At 34.7% G+C, this 15742-nt stretch overlaps 10 protein-coding genes across 10 annotated transcripts, besides 1 other annotated feature; 5 read left to right on the top strand and 5 right to left on the bottom strand.

Annotated features, from left to right (window-relative positions):
* Window positions 1-37: 37 nt before the first annotated feature.
* On the bottom strand, window positions 38-2468 carry BEWA_018710 (Dynamin central region domain containing protein; the record flags this gene model as incomplete). The annotated part of the gene is made up of 10 exons (XM_004828635.1): window positions 38-98; window positions 136-312; window positions 349-485; window positions 520-834; window positions 869-1021; window positions 1055-1404; window positions 1439-1526; window positions 1562-1709; window positions 1750-2228; window positions 2271-2468. The coding sequence occupies 10 exons, from the start codon at window positions 2466-2468 to the stop codon at window positions 38-40; spliced, it is 2106 nt and encodes a 701-aa protein (XP_004828692.1).
* A 157-nt stretch (window positions 2469-2625) lies between these two features.
* Window positions 2626-3359, bottom strand: BEWA_018700 (ubiquitin family member protein; the record flags this gene model as incomplete). The annotated part of the gene is made up of 5 exons (XM_004828634.1): window positions 2626-2703; window positions 2740-2897; window positions 2933-3005; window positions 3039-3172; window positions 3242-3359. The coding sequence occupies 5 exons, from the start codon at window positions 3357-3359 to the stop codon at window positions 2626-2628; spliced, it is 561 nt and encodes a 186-aa protein (XP_004828691.1).
* A 456-nt stretch (window positions 3360-3815) lies between these two features.
* BEWA_018690 (adenine nucleotide translocase, putative) lies at window positions 3816-5155 on the top strand. The gene has a single exon (XM_004828633.1). The coding sequence runs from the start codon at window positions 3924-3926 to the stop codon at window positions 4830-4832; it is 909 nt and encodes a 302-aa protein (XP_004828690.1). The 5' UTR covers window positions 3816-3923; the 3' UTR covers window positions 4833-5155.
* Window positions 5156-5409: 254 nt separating this feature from the next.
* Window positions 5410-6920, top strand: BEWA_018680 (cysteine protease, putative). Its single transcript, XM_004828632.1, has one exon. The coding sequence runs from the start codon at window positions 5446-5448 to the stop codon at window positions 6685-6687; it is 1242 nt and encodes a 413-aa protein (XP_004828689.1). The 5' UTR covers window positions 5410-5445; the 3' UTR covers window positions 6688-6920.
* A 131-nt stretch (window positions 6921-7051) lies between these two features.
* Window positions 7052-8890, top strand: BEWA_018670 (protein kinase domain containing protein; the record flags this gene model as incomplete). Its single annotated transcript, XM_004828631.1, has 3 exons — window positions 7052-7144; window positions 7186-7498; window positions 7563-8890. 3 exons carry the CDS (start codon window positions 7052-7054, stop codon window positions 8888-8890), a joined length of 1734 nt encoding a protein of 577 aa, XP_004828688.1.
* Window positions 8891-8968: 78 nt separating this feature from the next.
* BEWA_018660 (hypothetical protein) lies at window positions 8969-10372 on the top strand (the record flags this gene model as incomplete). The annotated part of the gene is made up of 1 exon (XM_004828630.1): window positions 8969-10372. Exon 1 carries the CDS (start codon window positions 9050-9052, stop codon window positions 10370-10372), a length of 1323 nt encoding a protein of 440 aa, XP_004828687.1. The 5' UTR covers window positions 8969-9049.
* A 6-nt stretch (window positions 10373-10378) lies between these two features.
* BEWA_018650 (hypothetical protein) lies at window positions 10379-10813 on the bottom strand (the record flags this gene model as incomplete). The annotated part of the gene is made up of 1 exon (XM_004828629.1): window positions 10379-10813. The coding sequence occupies one exon, from the start codon at window positions 10811-10813 to the stop codon at window positions 10379-10381; it is 435 nt and encodes a 144-aa protein (XP_004828686.1).
* A 21-nt stretch (window positions 10814-10834) lies between these two features.
* BEWA_018640 (hypothetical protein) lies at window positions 10835-11660 on the bottom strand (the record flags this gene model as incomplete). Its single annotated transcript, XM_004828628.1, has 4 exons — window positions 10835-11158; window positions 11194-11340; window positions 11375-11542; window positions 11583-11660. The coding sequence occupies 4 exons, from the start codon at window positions 11658-11660 to the stop codon at window positions 10835-10837; spliced, it is 717 nt and encodes a 238-aa protein (XP_004828685.1).
* A 258-nt stretch (window positions 11661-11918) lies between these two features.
* On the top strand, window positions 11919-13121 carry BEWA_018630 (hypothetical protein). Its single transcript, XM_004828627.1, has 2 exons — window positions 11919-12841; window positions 12876-13121. The coding sequence occupies exons 1-2, from the start codon at window positions 12019-12021 to the stop codon at window positions 13082-13084; spliced, it is 1032 nt and encodes a 343-aa protein (XP_004828684.1). The 5' UTR covers window positions 11919-12018; the 3' UTR covers window positions 13085-13121.
* Window positions 13122-13243: 122 nt separating this feature from the next.
* Window positions 13244-15366, bottom strand: BEWA_018620 (pyruvate kinase, putative; the record flags this gene model as incomplete). Its single annotated transcript, XM_004828626.1, has 1 exon — window positions 13244-15366. One exon carries the CDS (start codon window positions 15364-15366, stop codon window positions 13261-13263), a length of 2106 nt encoding a protein of 701 aa, XP_004828683.1. The 3' UTR covers window positions 13244-13260.
* Window positions 13252-13279: a sequence feature (AT_rich).
* Window positions 15367-15742: the final 376 nt, after the last annotated feature.

Here is a 15742-nt window from a genome sequence, read left to right as displayed (position 1 = left end):
GTATTGGGTCAGAAATCTAGTAGTGTTCACAGAAGTGTTATTCCATAATTTTATACTCTGATAGTTCAGTAATATCAACAAGAGCTTCCTTCAAACACCTAAATAATATAAATTTGTGGGTTTATTGAAACAAACTTGACAACGTGCAGGCATTTTTCGCGTCTTTCAATAACATGTTTGGATTCAGCCATTAATTCATCATAAAGTTCACGTTTGTATAATTTGGAAATCAGTTCTTGCTGTAGAGATTCTGTGGCTTTGTTTACCATAAAATGCATAATACATTTCGGTACAGCATCAGCTACATTCTTCCTGTTGGTGACATTATGTCGCATTCAGATAGCTTACCGTACTATTGAAAAGTAACTACTTATTAAAGTCTTTATTAATTCTGTTTCCACAATTTCGCGTTCAGAGGGATCGTTGTTTAGCATAACTACCTTGGGTATGTTTGGGAGCCATATAGTATTGTGATTTTCATTTACCTACGTTATTTATTTGTGCGTATGATAAACAAACTTTCTCCATCAGAGCCTTATTGGACTGGAGGATTGCTTTTGGCGATAAGTCATTTCTAGGATGTTGTAAGGACGGTTTATAGAATCCGTCATGTTTCATTGCAAACACCTTTGGTGAGCTATCATATTTCAATTTTTCAATTCCTGATTGTTCATTAATTTCACATTTATTTATATTGCCAGTCGAAGAATCATTTCCATTGAAAGATGTTATATAGTCACTCTTCTGATTCATCCCAGTACCATTGTATATTTCTGCCAAAGCTGAATTTCGTAAGAAATCCGGATGATTGGTGTTTATATATGCCAGTTCAATCTACAAATGTACGTTACATCAAACAAAGGCATACCTTGATAATATTTCGTATTATGTCTTTTGTTGGTTCCAGGCATTGCTTTAAGAGTTCTTTTACTACTGATAAAATTTTATTACGCATGTTCATGTAGCGATTAATTTCTGGCACATCACAGTTTTCCAATATATTTTGCAATTCTTCATAAACCTAAGGAATATATATCATAAACAAAGTGCAAACCTGATCAACACATTGTAATGAAGGGCATTCCAATAGCTTTATTTGTTTTTTTACCAAATTTTCAAAAGCAATTTCTGGCACAAAGAGTGCAGAATACGGACCTGTTGAATTCCTTATAGCAGTCCTTATTTCAATGTCTGATAATCCCGATAACGGGCTAAATGCGTTTAACGTCCTCAAAAAACTATCGTTAAATATAAAATATATTCTTGCACCGCCATATAGTCTGGAAGTATGGTGTCTAGGGACTATCTTCCCATCTATCGTATCTTTGAAACGTTGAGAAAACTTTGTGAAAAAATGTAATAAACACGCTCCAGGTGCATCAACTATATCGTTAATCCCATATGCTAAAGCTATTATAACTACATTGGTACAACAAACCATTTAGTTCACCTTCATGGTCATGCAATATAGTAAGAATTCTAGATTTAACATATGGAAGCATGTCTTTTATATGTGCAGACAGCATCTAAGTGGATTTTAATTAACCTTTAAAATACTAACCTCATTCAACAGTGTGGTTAGATGTCTTATTCCACATTTCTTTGCAATAGAAGAATATGAAGGATGGTTCTTGAAAAACATTTCTTCATCAGCATGATTATGTGATAATGAACCACTTCCTTTCTCACGACAAACAACACCAACATATCTATACAAGACGGTAGTAATAATAATAAAATAAAACCAACCCTTTCTTTAATTTATATATTTTTCCTTGTAGAAGATCGAGAGCGTCAACACCGTCGTCCAACATATCACACTTCGTGATTACACCAATAGTTCTTAATCCAGAAGGGTCAACCTCTCTAGCCATCTTCAAACTGTCTGATGTAGCTATGTCAGTATTGGCAGCAGATAATGCCAATATTATGCATGTTGGTTTAGTGATATATTCCAAAATCATTTGTCGTATTTGCATCTCAATATCATTTGTCTGATCACCTACAGGCACTTTTGTTATCCCAGGTAAATCTATTAGGGTAAGATCTATTACTTTAGGTGATGTAATCTTTAGGAATATTGGTACAGAAGAAACATTTTTAGTCGAGCCTGTAATCCTTTCTGTTTCAGCGATAATTTCTTCCTTTATTTTTTGAAAGTCATCGAATATTACACCTCTCTTGTGTGCAAATTCTCCATAATCCTTCGAGTTTTTATCGTGACAGAGCTATATATTTGAATGAGGTAGAGAATATACACGCAAAATTACCCGCATAATCAACGGACGTTGAGTTACTATCCCAGAACCTTTTGGTAAGAAAGGAAATCCTACTATTGCTTCAAGTACCGATGATTTACCGACAGATTGCGCACCAATAACTGCAATTGCAGGAAGATCAATAGCACTATCACCTGTCCATGACAATATACCATGTAAACGACTAATAAGCGGTATAAGCTTCTCCATTATCTGCTAAATTTGACTGTTATAGGCATATCATGAAAATATGTACGCATTGGCATACAAATGAACCTAAGCCATAGTTCAAACACATACACATTGCTACGAAATAGAATTATTAAGTATTAAATCATAAGAGCACGATTTATGGCTAGTTGTCAAATCATTTAACTATTGAATGGAGTGTCCCACTAGTCACTCCACCTCTAAGGCGTAACACTAGTTGTATCACAGCATTATTCTACATATATTTATTTGAACATAAATAAACAAATACCTTTATATTATATTCAGCAAGTGTTTTGTTATCTTCAAGTAATTTCCCATTATATATCATTCTTTGTTGTTCCAATGGTATATTTTGTTTTTCACTCAACTTCTTTTTGACGTCAAGGACTGTTTCATTTTCTGTCGCCTCTATTTGTACACTTTTCCCTGAGTAATCGTATAATATACTGACATATGGATACCCGTCATTGTTTCGATCGAAATCCTCATACCTCCTCGCATTTCAATACACATTGCTATGTTAGAGTGTTCAGACTGTAATTTATATGCCGTATTAAATCAAATTACCTCTGAATAGACTTCATTATCAAACAGTTGTCTGCGATTGCTGTATAGTTTTATGTTTCCACGGTAACCTAGATTGGACAAGCCACATTTTACGTCATGTATGGTCCGTATGTTCCTTCGTATTTCCAATGGTCCTAAAGTTATATAGAACTTAAATAAGATTTGCTAGGAAATACCATCCCAGTTATTAACGTACGACTAACCGTATAATGTATTGACACGAATCGTATTTTTGGTATTCTTGATGTTCATACAGTGTATTACGGAGATAACTGCATAGATGAACACGGATCCGCGAAAAATAGCTCCAAACCAGGTCATAGTGAACACCAATACGAATACATCAAATTCTACACCGTAATGATGATATCCACTTATAATAGAATATCTCTGTGGACAAGCTAATTCATAGATAAATACTCAACATTCTACCAATTATCGCATCCGGTGGTCAACAGAAGGCCCATCTACTCCATAAGAGGGGAACCTACACGGAAGAGGAAGTATATGTCTAAAGTACAATAAATATAGATTTTACACGGTTTTAAATTGTAGAATAATTGTAATAATTACAGGGGTTCATAAATAAGTATGTAACTGGAAACACGACATTAACTAATATAGTGTGGCATCTCTGGAGTCCAAATAACCGGAGACATTCGAACAAGAAATTATAAGTATAACAATTTAGATCAAGAGGAAAACTCTACGATCTCTTTGCTTTAGGAATCTTGCGTCACTACAAACCAATATAGTGCATTTCATGGAGTCTACCTCACTACATAGGTACGACATTATCCTTCGTTAGCGAAACCAACAGTGGCAAGTTAAACTTTCACAGAGTTCACAAGCAATATATCTTCTGAAATAATTACCTTTGCAAAAATGGAATTGGCTAAGAACTCGTTCCTTTTTGACTTTATGATGGGCGGCGTATCTGCAGCCGTTTCAAAGACGGCTGTAGCACCAATTGAGAGAGTTAAAATGTTGATTCAGACCCAAGACAGTATTCCTGATATTAAGAGCGGGAAGATACCACGTTACTCTGGTATTATTGATTGTTTTTCTAGGGTTTGCAAGGATCAAGGTATAGGATCATTGTGGAGAGGTAATATGGCCAATGTAATCAGATATTTCCCAACGCAAGCCTTTAACTTTGCATTCAAGGATTACTTCAAGAAGATGTTCCCAAAATACAATCAGAAGACAGAGTTTTGGAAGTTTTTCGGTGCTAATATTGCATCCGGAGGTTTGGCTGGAGCTAGCTCTTTACTTATTGTTTACCCTCTTGATTTTGCCAGAACTAGGCTTGCTAGTGATGTTGGTAAAGGGGCCAACAGGGAATTTACTGGACTCTTTGACTGTTTAATGAAAATCCAAAGAAACACTGGTACCTTGTCGCTTTACAAAGGTTTCGCTGTATCTGTCCAAGGAATTATTGTCTACAGGGGTGCCTACTTCGGCATGTATGATAGTGCTAAAGCTGTCTTCTTCGGTGAAAATGAAGCAAAAGCGAACATCATTTTAAAGTGGTCAATTGCACAATCTGTTACTATCATGGCTGGATTGGCCTCCTATCCAATGGATACAGTAAGAAGGAGAATGATGATGATGTCTGGCAAAAAGGCGTCCTCGGAAATTATGTATACCAGCAGTCTTGACTGTCTCTCAAAGATTTACAAAAATGAAGGCCTAGGTGGCTTCTACAAGGGTGCATTCGCAAACATCCTTCGTGGGATGGGTGGTGCTCTTGTCCTAGTCTTCTACGACGAACTGCAAAAGTTAGTCAAGTAGGATCACCGCATGTCAAACGACACGTATAACTCATAGTCAGAGGACTGGTAAATCAACATGTTTAACTAGCATACACGTACTCAGTTACATACGGTCCACGGTGGTTGCCAGGGTCTGCAAGGACGGATATTCATAGGTGGTTGTGGAAATTTCATTGCGATTGTATAGTACCAGTCATATCAATTTATTAGTGGTACTACATGTGAAATAAACAATGTAGGGGATGTAATAAAATATTTAGACCAAAACAGATGGTTTGAAAGGGCTTCTACTGAGATAACGATAGACCCCATAGTACAATAGATAAAATGATAAATTACTCTAAAACAACCTTAGATCACCCCGTATATGTAGTAGAAATGTAGTAAGTACATGTAATAGCGACCTGCACCACTGTACTGCCACAAGGAAAACGAGATATAGTAAAAACAGACCGCATTTCAGTGTAAATTCGCATGATAAACAAATGAATGATCTTTCTATAGATATCTCGTACCTGTGAGAACGTCATGCTTTGCTAATTCCCCTCTATGGGAAAATTTTGTGATGTGTTCACAAAACCCCCACAAAGCAAATACGCCACAATGGCATTTGTCTGTTATATCTTATAAAAATGGAAGAAATTGAAGTGGTTAAGCATGATCCAGTAGAACGTACTGACACGGAGGCTACCCTTTGTGATGACATCAAAATCCAAAAAAACGCACGCCGTGCAACTATCCTTGCATTTTGCAAGAGATATAGCGCCCTCATCATTGCCTCTGTATCATCTGTTCTTTTCATAATTACGTTCGTTGCTATTGCACTTTCATCTGGCAGTGCTACGATTACCAAAAATAAGGCTATTTTGGTCGAGGCTTTCAAGAACATCCCGTTCGTTAACCATGTTACCATCGAGGGTTGCGAGGAGGAAGACTACCCCCTATTGATTGCAGAAGTTATGCATTATACTGCTATTCAGTTTGATGCCGATGAAGAAGCTGCTACCTATGTTGAATTCAATAGCTTCAACGAGAAATATAACAAGAAACATACTTCATGGAAACACAAGAAGCAGTGCTTCATTAACTTCAGGGGTAATGTAAGTTCTATCAACGAACATAATGCCAGGGAGGATAAGACCTTTACCAAGGAAATGAATCATATGGGTGATTTGTCTGCTAAGGAATTTCTGGATAGGTACACCAAGAAGGTTGAAATTCAATTCCCCGAGGTACCAGCTAATCACGCCTGGAATAATGTTAGGCCGATGGCGCTTGACTTGAGAAAGCGTGATTTCATGACCCCTGTTAAGGATCAAGGTGAATTTGGTTGTTCATGGGCCTATTCTGCTACTGCCATTGCTGAGTCATATCACAAGTATAACCGTAATATTGACATATCCTTGAGTGAGAAACAGCTAATTGATGGTGTTAAGGAATCTGGTTCAACCCCTGTAAACAATCCATTCTTGGGATACAAGTACATTAAGGATTTAGGACTTGTCGAGTCTTCCACCTATGAGACCGACGTTGAAATCACTGATGCTCCAAGATACACTATTGGATCATACTCTTACACATTCAATCCTGATCTCGTAAGTCTTCTCTTCAACTCTGGTCCGCTCACAATTGCAGTTTCTGTCAGTGAGGATTGGCAGTTCTACAAAAGCGGTACCATTAACAAGTGCGGTGCCGAATTGAACCACTTTGTGACATTGGTTGGTGTTGGATTTGATCGTGAATCTAACTATTGGATTATTAAGAACTCATTCGGTGCTGAGTGGGGTGATGATGGTTATATCAAACTCCTTAGGGGAAATCCGGAAGAAGCTGATGATTGCGGCGTAGCTTCGTTTGCCATGTACAGCGTATAAGAATTAATGTTTTGTGGAATGAATTGTGAATAGCTGGGCGTACTAGAATGGGTAGTTCAGTTGATACTCAATATGCGCGATTGTATATCGTACGACTATGATTTGATCGGGTGTTAGGACATAGTCTTGCGATATCTACGTGATGGCGAAGGTGTTGCTGGCGTTCCGTCTTCACATACTGATTTATCAGATATCACGATACCTTGGATTCTTCAGTTAATTTGTGTACATATACATTACTCTGTTACTATTTTATCTACCTTGTACTAGGGGCGGGCCTTTCTATGTCATTCGGATGGCACACACTCCCCACCAGGGTCATTTGATATAATTCTGCGCCATAAATTCCATATTTCAGATTAATATGGCAAGTAAACAGGAAGAAATATCAAACTATAGCGTTGTAAGACGTATAGGTGCTGGTAGATTCGGGGAAGTATTTCAAGTTAGACACAAGGTTTGGTAAACATAAGATTCCATGTGACATTCTCATTTTAGAAAACCGGGGATTTATACTGCTGGAAGGTTGTAGCATATAAGGGCCTCAGCGAAAAGGAAAAGGAACAGCTTGTAATGGAAGTCAATGTGATGCGACAACTAAAACATCCTAATATTGTCAGATACGTCGATAGAATCATCGATAAAAAAAAACAATTACTTTATATCTTAATGGAATATTGTGATGCAGGTGATCTGGCTGAAAATATGCGTCAATGTCATAAACACTACCAAATTGTCAACGAGCAAGTCATATTTGATATCGCTTTGCAACTGATATTTGCTCTGGCCTATTGTCATAATTGCAAATTAGGTATTTATTTCGTTAATTGTATATAATGTTATAATGTGTACACTTCATCCATTTTAATATGTAGGTTCAAAGGATGGGAAGGTACTGCACAGAGACCTGAAACCTCAAAATATCTTTTTGTCTACAAACTATAAAGATACTCTCAAAAAAAGTTATACATTTAAGATTGGCGATTTTGGTCTTTGTAGACACATAGGCACATGCTCTTTTGCACATTCATGTGTAGGAACACCTTACTATTGGTGTCCAGAACTGTTGTTATCAAACAACAAAAATTATGATGATAAAATGGATATGTGGGCTTTAGGTTGTGTTTTATATGAATTATCCGCAGGTAAAACACCTTTCCATTATACTACAACTCTGGCTGAATTGACACAGGAAATGAGACAAGGTGTCCCCCTTCCACTATCTTATAGGAGCGATAAACTCAATTCATTATTATATGCTCTTTTACAAAAGGATCCAAATAATAGGGCAAGTGCTATGCAATGTTTAGGTTATTCATTTTGGAAAAAACCTACTATGGAACTCTTTCTGAACACTCTAAACTATAATGACAAACTCAAAATGTGTCAAAATATTGATTTTAAAGAAGAAAAAATTGATGATGAAACGCCACAAAATATTGATATATCGCATAAAATAAAACGACCTACGTCTCGTTCACTCACTCTAATAACTCCCAACAACAAGCGTACAAATGATTGGTACACTCTTCTACTGAATGCAGGAAAAGAAGCAACAAAACATGAAGATGTGCCAAAATCACAAAATGTTAGAACAAATCGCTATGTAGAAACAACAAAAATTCCAAGGAATAACATTCTTATCTGCAAAAATGAAATTATTAAACGTGATAATAGAAATTGTACTCATTGTATTGATGGAACCTTGAATAATTATGATATAAATGAAAATGAAATAACAAGATGGAAGCACGGATCAGAACCCACGAGGGTAAAGGGTTTAAAATCTACAATGAGAAACGTAACATATATATCCAGAAGAAACACTGATGGAAATGTCAATAGAAAGCCAATGAAATACGATAATATTATTACAAATGAACTCTCAAAACAGTATATGCAAAGGCAAAGAACCCTGGTGTCTGTAAACAACATCCAAGACTATGGTATATCGTCAAAAAGGTACGATAGAAGTGAAATTGATGGTCAAGGATCGACACCGGTAAATAGCTTCTTGGATAATGCGTTGAACACTAGGGATGAACAGTCTAGTTTTGAAGCAAGATTCACAAAAGCAGATCATAGTGATACATCAGATGACAGTATAACAACAAAACTCGAGGATTATGATTCACTTTATCTCGGAAATTGTAATAAAAGAACCATAAAAGGATTTGATTTAAATGTTAGAAATTTTATCTAAACTCCTCTGTAATATTGGTTGTAAACCATTGTTGGTAAATAATAATATTTACCATGTTGTAAATAATATTAAATATCTACTGTACATGGTATTACGCACACTGTAGTGTCATTGTTTTATCTTCCAGAATGTCGTTCATATTCAAATGCCATTTTCATTATGCCTACACATACATCAACATATAAAACTAATAGAAATGAAATCACTGTAAATTCTTTGTTTTTATCTCTAATAAGGGAAGAATGTTGGTTCAAAAAAGTCGGACGGCCGAGACCGTCTATTAAACGACCCATTGAAGAAATTAATCCTGCAGAACTATCAATATTTAAACGTTCAAGGAATACTGAAAACTCCATTAAAACATCGGATTCTCCACATGGAAAGGGAACGGTGTACAAAGGATTAAGCAGTCAACTTAAACTATACCATGATTTCCAATGGAGCAAAACATCGGAATATTTTTGGCCTGCAAGAATAGGGGATTATTCTCCATTGAGTCCAGACGGAGAGCCTTTGGAACGGCAGAGTAAAATAGGATTGGATTTTTGGCGTTGGAACAGAGAAACAGCGCCCCTAGGTTATGTACCACCCTTGTGTACGTGTAAACGCACAAATGACTGTATTTCTACCCTTGCTACATATGGAAATGGATTTTTCTCCACCGGTGAATACTCGGTCTGTGATAACGATATTTGTAGAGGACTTTTGTACATACCATATAGTCTCCTGGAAATTCCACTCAACAGAGTTATAAGCAATGGTAGTGAATTTGCTACAAATGTCAAAGTACCAGATTCTACTGATATTTATTGCGGCAATATGAAACACACACTCATTTTATGTACAAAGCATAAAGAGCATGAAGAAGCATGTCTAACGGCTATAAGAGAGAGTGACGTAACACCACCTATCATTTACGATGTGGTAAAAGGCCATTTTTTGCCGTACTTCAAAAGATATATACCAAGCTCCAGGTTTAATACGCCTACTATGGCAGTTGAACCTATAGATTCGGATGTTTCTGATTCAGAAGATTATGGAATAGGTCAACTATTTGCAGTGAAGCAGGACTATAATAGTTTATCAATTTTAAAGTATGATTTGACAACTAAAAAAACGGCTCCATTAGATACTAATTTGCGACTTCGCTGGAAAAATACGTCTGGTGACGATTCAGATGGTTGCGAAGAAAGTGCCAGCCTCCCAGATTGCAATATTTTATCTGAAGAAAATTATATAATATATGAACTTATAGAATCTTTTTCATCCGAGAGAAGGCCGTTATCATTTTCTCTTAGATCAGAGAATAATGCAAATATGACTCATATATCTAATGATGGATACGAAATCGGGAACATAAATAACATTCTATCAGACCATTACAGTGATACAGAAGCTGCAGCAGATAATTTTGAGACATTAGATAAAAGAAGATTAGAAACATTGTGCATATTAAGTACACTTGATAATTTTTACACTTAAGCACTTTTACTCTTTAATCATGCCATAGTCAATGGCTTTATGATCCGTACAAACCATCTTTGTAATCTTAGATTCGCATTCGTCGAATGCCTTTCTTATTTCAGGGACAATTTTCTCAATTTGTTCAATTTCATCCATTGTGAAAACCTCCAGTAAAATATGGGATCCTCCCTTTGAAAATGCTAAAGATGGTGTGTGTATTCCGTTGTCCTTTTTGATATATGTTTGTCCATATTTAAGAAATTCATCTTGTTTCATGGGTGAGATTCGACCATTGGTTATATATAATAGCTTGCTATGATCACTGTCGTCTAACTTTATAACAGGTGATCTATTTTGAGGAGGATGATTAATTCTCACCCATTTTTTAAACTTAGCACGAAGCTTTTCGAATCTCCATCCGTGTTTTTTGGAGGATAATAATGCAAATGATAAATACATTTCAAACAAACATCAAATTTTTCATGATATTTCATAATTACGTATAAGCTTCCATTTACCCGGTAGCAACAAACCGAGTTTAACATTAGAAATTCGTACCCTTTTCAATGTTTTAACTTCTAAACCGGCTAATAAACATGCTCTTCGTAACTTGTTTGATGAACCTTTTAGTGAGATGAAAGCGGAATGGTTACTTATTGGTTTCACTGTGAATGGTGAAATCAAGACTCCATCCAAATAAATCTCATCATTTAAAACAAACAATTTTTTATCAGTTAGAATATCTCTAAAAATAACATGATATTCTTCATCCACATCCGATAATAGTGATGTCAAACTTTTATTCTACAAAAGTATAAGTGGGTAAACAAAAACATTACCTGCGAATATATGAGTAATCCACTGACAGAAGTTTCTAGAGGAATTATTGGTATCAAATTCTTCAGTTTGGATGGTTGAAAATTACTTTTTACATCTTCATCAGAGCGGTTTTCTGGTATCAATAAATTTTTAGACCATTTATGAGACTGAATAGTGATATAATAAAGGCTGCATACAAACCTGATTAGTATAAATAGATGAATAGCCTTCCGGTTTGTGCAATAATAAAGAGATTTTATTATTCTGTATATCTATGACTCTCTTGATAAATTCAATCCTATTAGAATTAAAATCACTAGGTAGTAGAATATCCTTGTCTATAATCTTATCATTAACTTTTAACATACCCTAAAAGAAAAACTTAAAGTTACCTCGTATAAACACTTACATGTTTAATGTATTTCTTGGCATCGGATTTCGAGCACAAATTATTCTTGGCACAAAATGTGCTTATTCTAAAATGCATTTAAATTTATACTTTGAATGATCGATTAAACCATAGAAGACAACTATCTGATCTCAATAGATCGAATACAAGTTACCTTAAGAATATAAGATATACAAACATGATTATACATAAAGAAAATATTATAGGCACACCATGTATATACTCTAACTAAATTGTTCTAGAGTAAATAAAAGTGTATGTGTAAAGTGAAACATTTCGTCCATAACCCAATGTTACCAAATATAAAAATACTTTCCCGGAATTTGCCATGATCCCAGTAAATTGTATCTACAATTTATAAATTTCATGGAAAGTAAACGTTATATTCTGGAAATTTTATATTTAAAGATGAATACTACCCGTTTTTTAAACGCGAATGCCAAGTATTATTGAAACAACGCTACATTCCCTAGAAGAGATTTCCAAAAAAAACGTAAAGAGAAATTCTGCAGTTTTGGCCTCAAAGTTTTCTCTTTTATATTCGTTTAGAAACAGAATATTAAGTCCACATGTAATACACATTGCTAAACATGTGATTAGAAACAACCTACAACTACAAGAGACACCAAGGTTGTTGTTATCTCATTTAATACCAAAAGTAATTGATCAAAAAGGACTTTCAATACTAGATTCATCAATTTTATCCTATGCATATGCAACAGTCGGAGAGAATCATTCATCAAAAAAAATTCTGGTAAATAATTTTGACATTTGTACCTTGGATATAACTTCAAACTATGAATGTTTCTCCCTCCTTAGAGCGCTTTCTACTTTATTGAGTATAGAAAAGCATGATAAAATTGAAGATGAATTTTCCAATACGATGAAAGATATTGCTAAGGGTGTTATGGAATTTATATGGAAACGTATACAAGAATTCAACTCCAAATTTGTAGATAATAGTAATAACTATACTGTAATTTGTGAATTGTTGGCAGAATATATTTTCACTTCAATGTTACTGGAACAAACAAATATAAAAGAACTACTTAATCACACTATGCTAAATAATTCTTCTATTCTCTCTAAAATAAAAATTTCACCACTGATGATGCCAGAAAAGAAAAAACAAATAATGGCAGAAATCCAAAATTCAAGCTATACAGAAATTTTGACAAACCTAAGGGGAATGTATTTTTTAAAATTAGCTAATTTTGACTTCACTGAATATTTATTTAATCGGTTATGTAATACTTCAGGTAATTTATAATTCAAAAAATAACAAATTTTTAGAATCATCAACCAGTATGTGTAGATCCGAAGCTCAGCTTTTTCTTAATCACACACTGGACCTAATTGAAAAGGAATTGAAATTCGGCCAGGAAACAAAAACAAGATATTTAAACTCATTGTTTGATCGTCTCTTGGCTATTAAACGTACTCATTCTTTGGAAAAATCGCATCGCTCAGTTGTCAAATGGAACTATCCACGGTTGATATAATAAGTTAAATCACACCAGATTTGCATCTAATACACCGAAAAATACATATTTAAAACACAGCTGAAACTAACAATTTCCTATTTATATAAATAACAAAAGTTATATTGCTAATTATAGATCTCTATCCGATAAATCTACACATTGCTTAATCGAATAAATAGATGGAGTAATTAAAATTATATCTTAATAATTTTAGAAGATACGAGATTGTTATCTTTGGTATCTAATAACAACGCAGTGTTCATATTATTATTAAGGTTTTTAAGTAAATCTTGGCTAACTTCATCTATGTCATAATCCTGAGGAAGGAAATGCGATTTTACACCCCAAATAAGTTGCGATTGTCTTGACAAGCGTGAATCGCTCGTCAGAAGGAAAATAGGGATTAAATGTCTCTGACTGGAAATCCATTGTACAAGGTCTAGTTCATCTTCACTATGAATGAATATAGAGTCAATTTTATCCCTGGAAATAATGTCATTTATCGTTTTATATGAATTATGGATATCCTCATTGTCTATATTCCATTTATCCAAATGCTCTAAATCTATTTTAAGTAAATCATTCACCTGTTCATGTAAATATGGCCGTTTAATTTTGATATTGTCGATTATATCTTTCCCTAGTAACATTTCTTTAATCATCTGATACGTAGGGAAATATGGATCTTGCTCAGTATGGAACAAAATGCGTCTTTGCATTCTAACTGTTTCTGCAGGATAATAACCTGTAGCTGATTCTGCAGATAACATAACAGCATCTGCACCGTCAAAAATAGCGTTGGCCACATCAGAAACTTCTGCTCTAGTTGGAGTTAATGATGATCTCATTGTTTCCAACATTTGTGTAGCTACAATGCATGGTTTGTGGTAAACCAGACGACACAATTGCACAAGACGTTTTTGTATAATTGGAAGATTGGCAAGTTCTGTTTCTATACCTAAATCACCTCTTGCGACCATTAATCCATCTGATAGTCGTAATATGTTGTGTATGTCATCCAATGCTGCTTGTTTTTCAATTTTAGGTATTATACCAATTTTCGATCTATTCTCTTTTGGAACCAATGTTTTAAAAAGATTTTTCTTTGGCAAAAATGACTCGTTATAATAGTTATCTAAAATTTTCTCTACCTCTTCATCCTCAATATCAGATCCAATTGTAGTGGTATCTATTTCATTTAACCTATTGTGCAACAGTTCAAAATACTTGGAACCGTAAAAGTCGTTCAATATGTTAATCAAAAATAAAATATCAGATTTATTTTGGATAAAGCTAACTCCCAAAAAATCAACTCCTATAGCCAAACAGAATATTACATCTCTTACATCTTTGGGTCCCAAAAAATCCACGGGTAATACTACGTTTGGTACAGAAAACCCTTTCCTACTTGATAATATACAATCATTTTGTACTACTGTTGTTATAGATGGCTCCTGTGGATTGTTAGCTACAACTTTCATCACAATGTTTCCATCGTCCAAAAGTATTTTGTCACCGATCTTTATTTGTTTTAGTATATCCGGGTAATTAAATTGAACTCTACTTCTATTTCCAGCTATATCATGCACATCAAATTTAAAATGGTCACCAGACTTTAAATGAACAAACTCAGAATCCTTATTAAGTAGATTCTTCCCGGGTGCATCCAAATTTGGCATAAATCTACCTATACGCAATTTTGGCCCCTGAATATCACCTAATAGAGATTTATGATTCACTATAAAGCCATCGGTCTCAGATTCAGTGCCATTTGATGTCTCTATTTCTAGTTGTCTTACTGTCATAGCAGTTCTTAGTTTAGACATACGTGTTCCATGCGAAAAATTTAGTCTAAATACATCAACACCAGCGTCTAATACCGACTTTATTGAATCTTTATTACTAGTGGCAGGACCCAGAGTTGCTACTTGTTTAGCAAATGTCATTAGATGTCCCTCTGGAGTTTCACATGGCTCAAAAGTTTTGTATGAAGCGCTCAAAACACTTGAAAAAAACGATACGGCGTGCTCCTTATCAAATGGTGCTTTCGCAGCAAAAATATTATTCTTAACATTACGCACTTTGTAGTTGGTGTTTTCTTCACGATACTTTCTCTCTGGCTGTTTTGTCGATCTAGTCATAAAAGCTATGGAAGATCCATAATAATCCCTAAAGGCACAAATGCCCGGGGGATTTAATCGCTTGTGTGGAAATCTCAATGCTTTTGATGCCGTTTTAGCCTTATTGTAACAGTGAAACCTTTGAAACCAAAGAATTGAAAGTAAAAAGGAGATATTCATTTAGTGAAAGTTAAAAAGTATTCCGTATCTAAAAATTTAAGGGGATTTAACAAATATGAATCTGAAAGTTACACAAGAAAGAGAGAAAATCTTAGAATAAACCGATTAAGGTTCCACCGTAAGTATAATATGATAATATTCATTTATAATATAATTTGATGCCATATACATTTATTTTTGTATGAAAAACTATACAATCCTATACACCAACAGGAAGGATGGAATCCTCTAATCATCCCAAGAAATTCATCTCTAGCAACCTAATTTCTACACAATTTCAGTTTTTACAGGTATATGAAAAATATTCATAAATCAACAATGATATGATTGTTTTGGCTGTTGCTAAAGTCTATGATTGGAAATCAAGCATATTACC

The sequence above is a fragment of the Theileria equi genome, chromosome 1, assembly GCF_000342415.1.
Source record: "Theileria equi strain WA chromosome 1, complete sequence".
Classification (NCBI taxonomy): Eukaryota; Apicomplexa; class Aconoidasida; order Piroplasmida; family Theileriidae; genus Theileria; species Theileria equi.
Note: the sequence above shows the minus strand (reverse complement) of the source record. Positions and strands in the feature narration are given on the sequence as shown.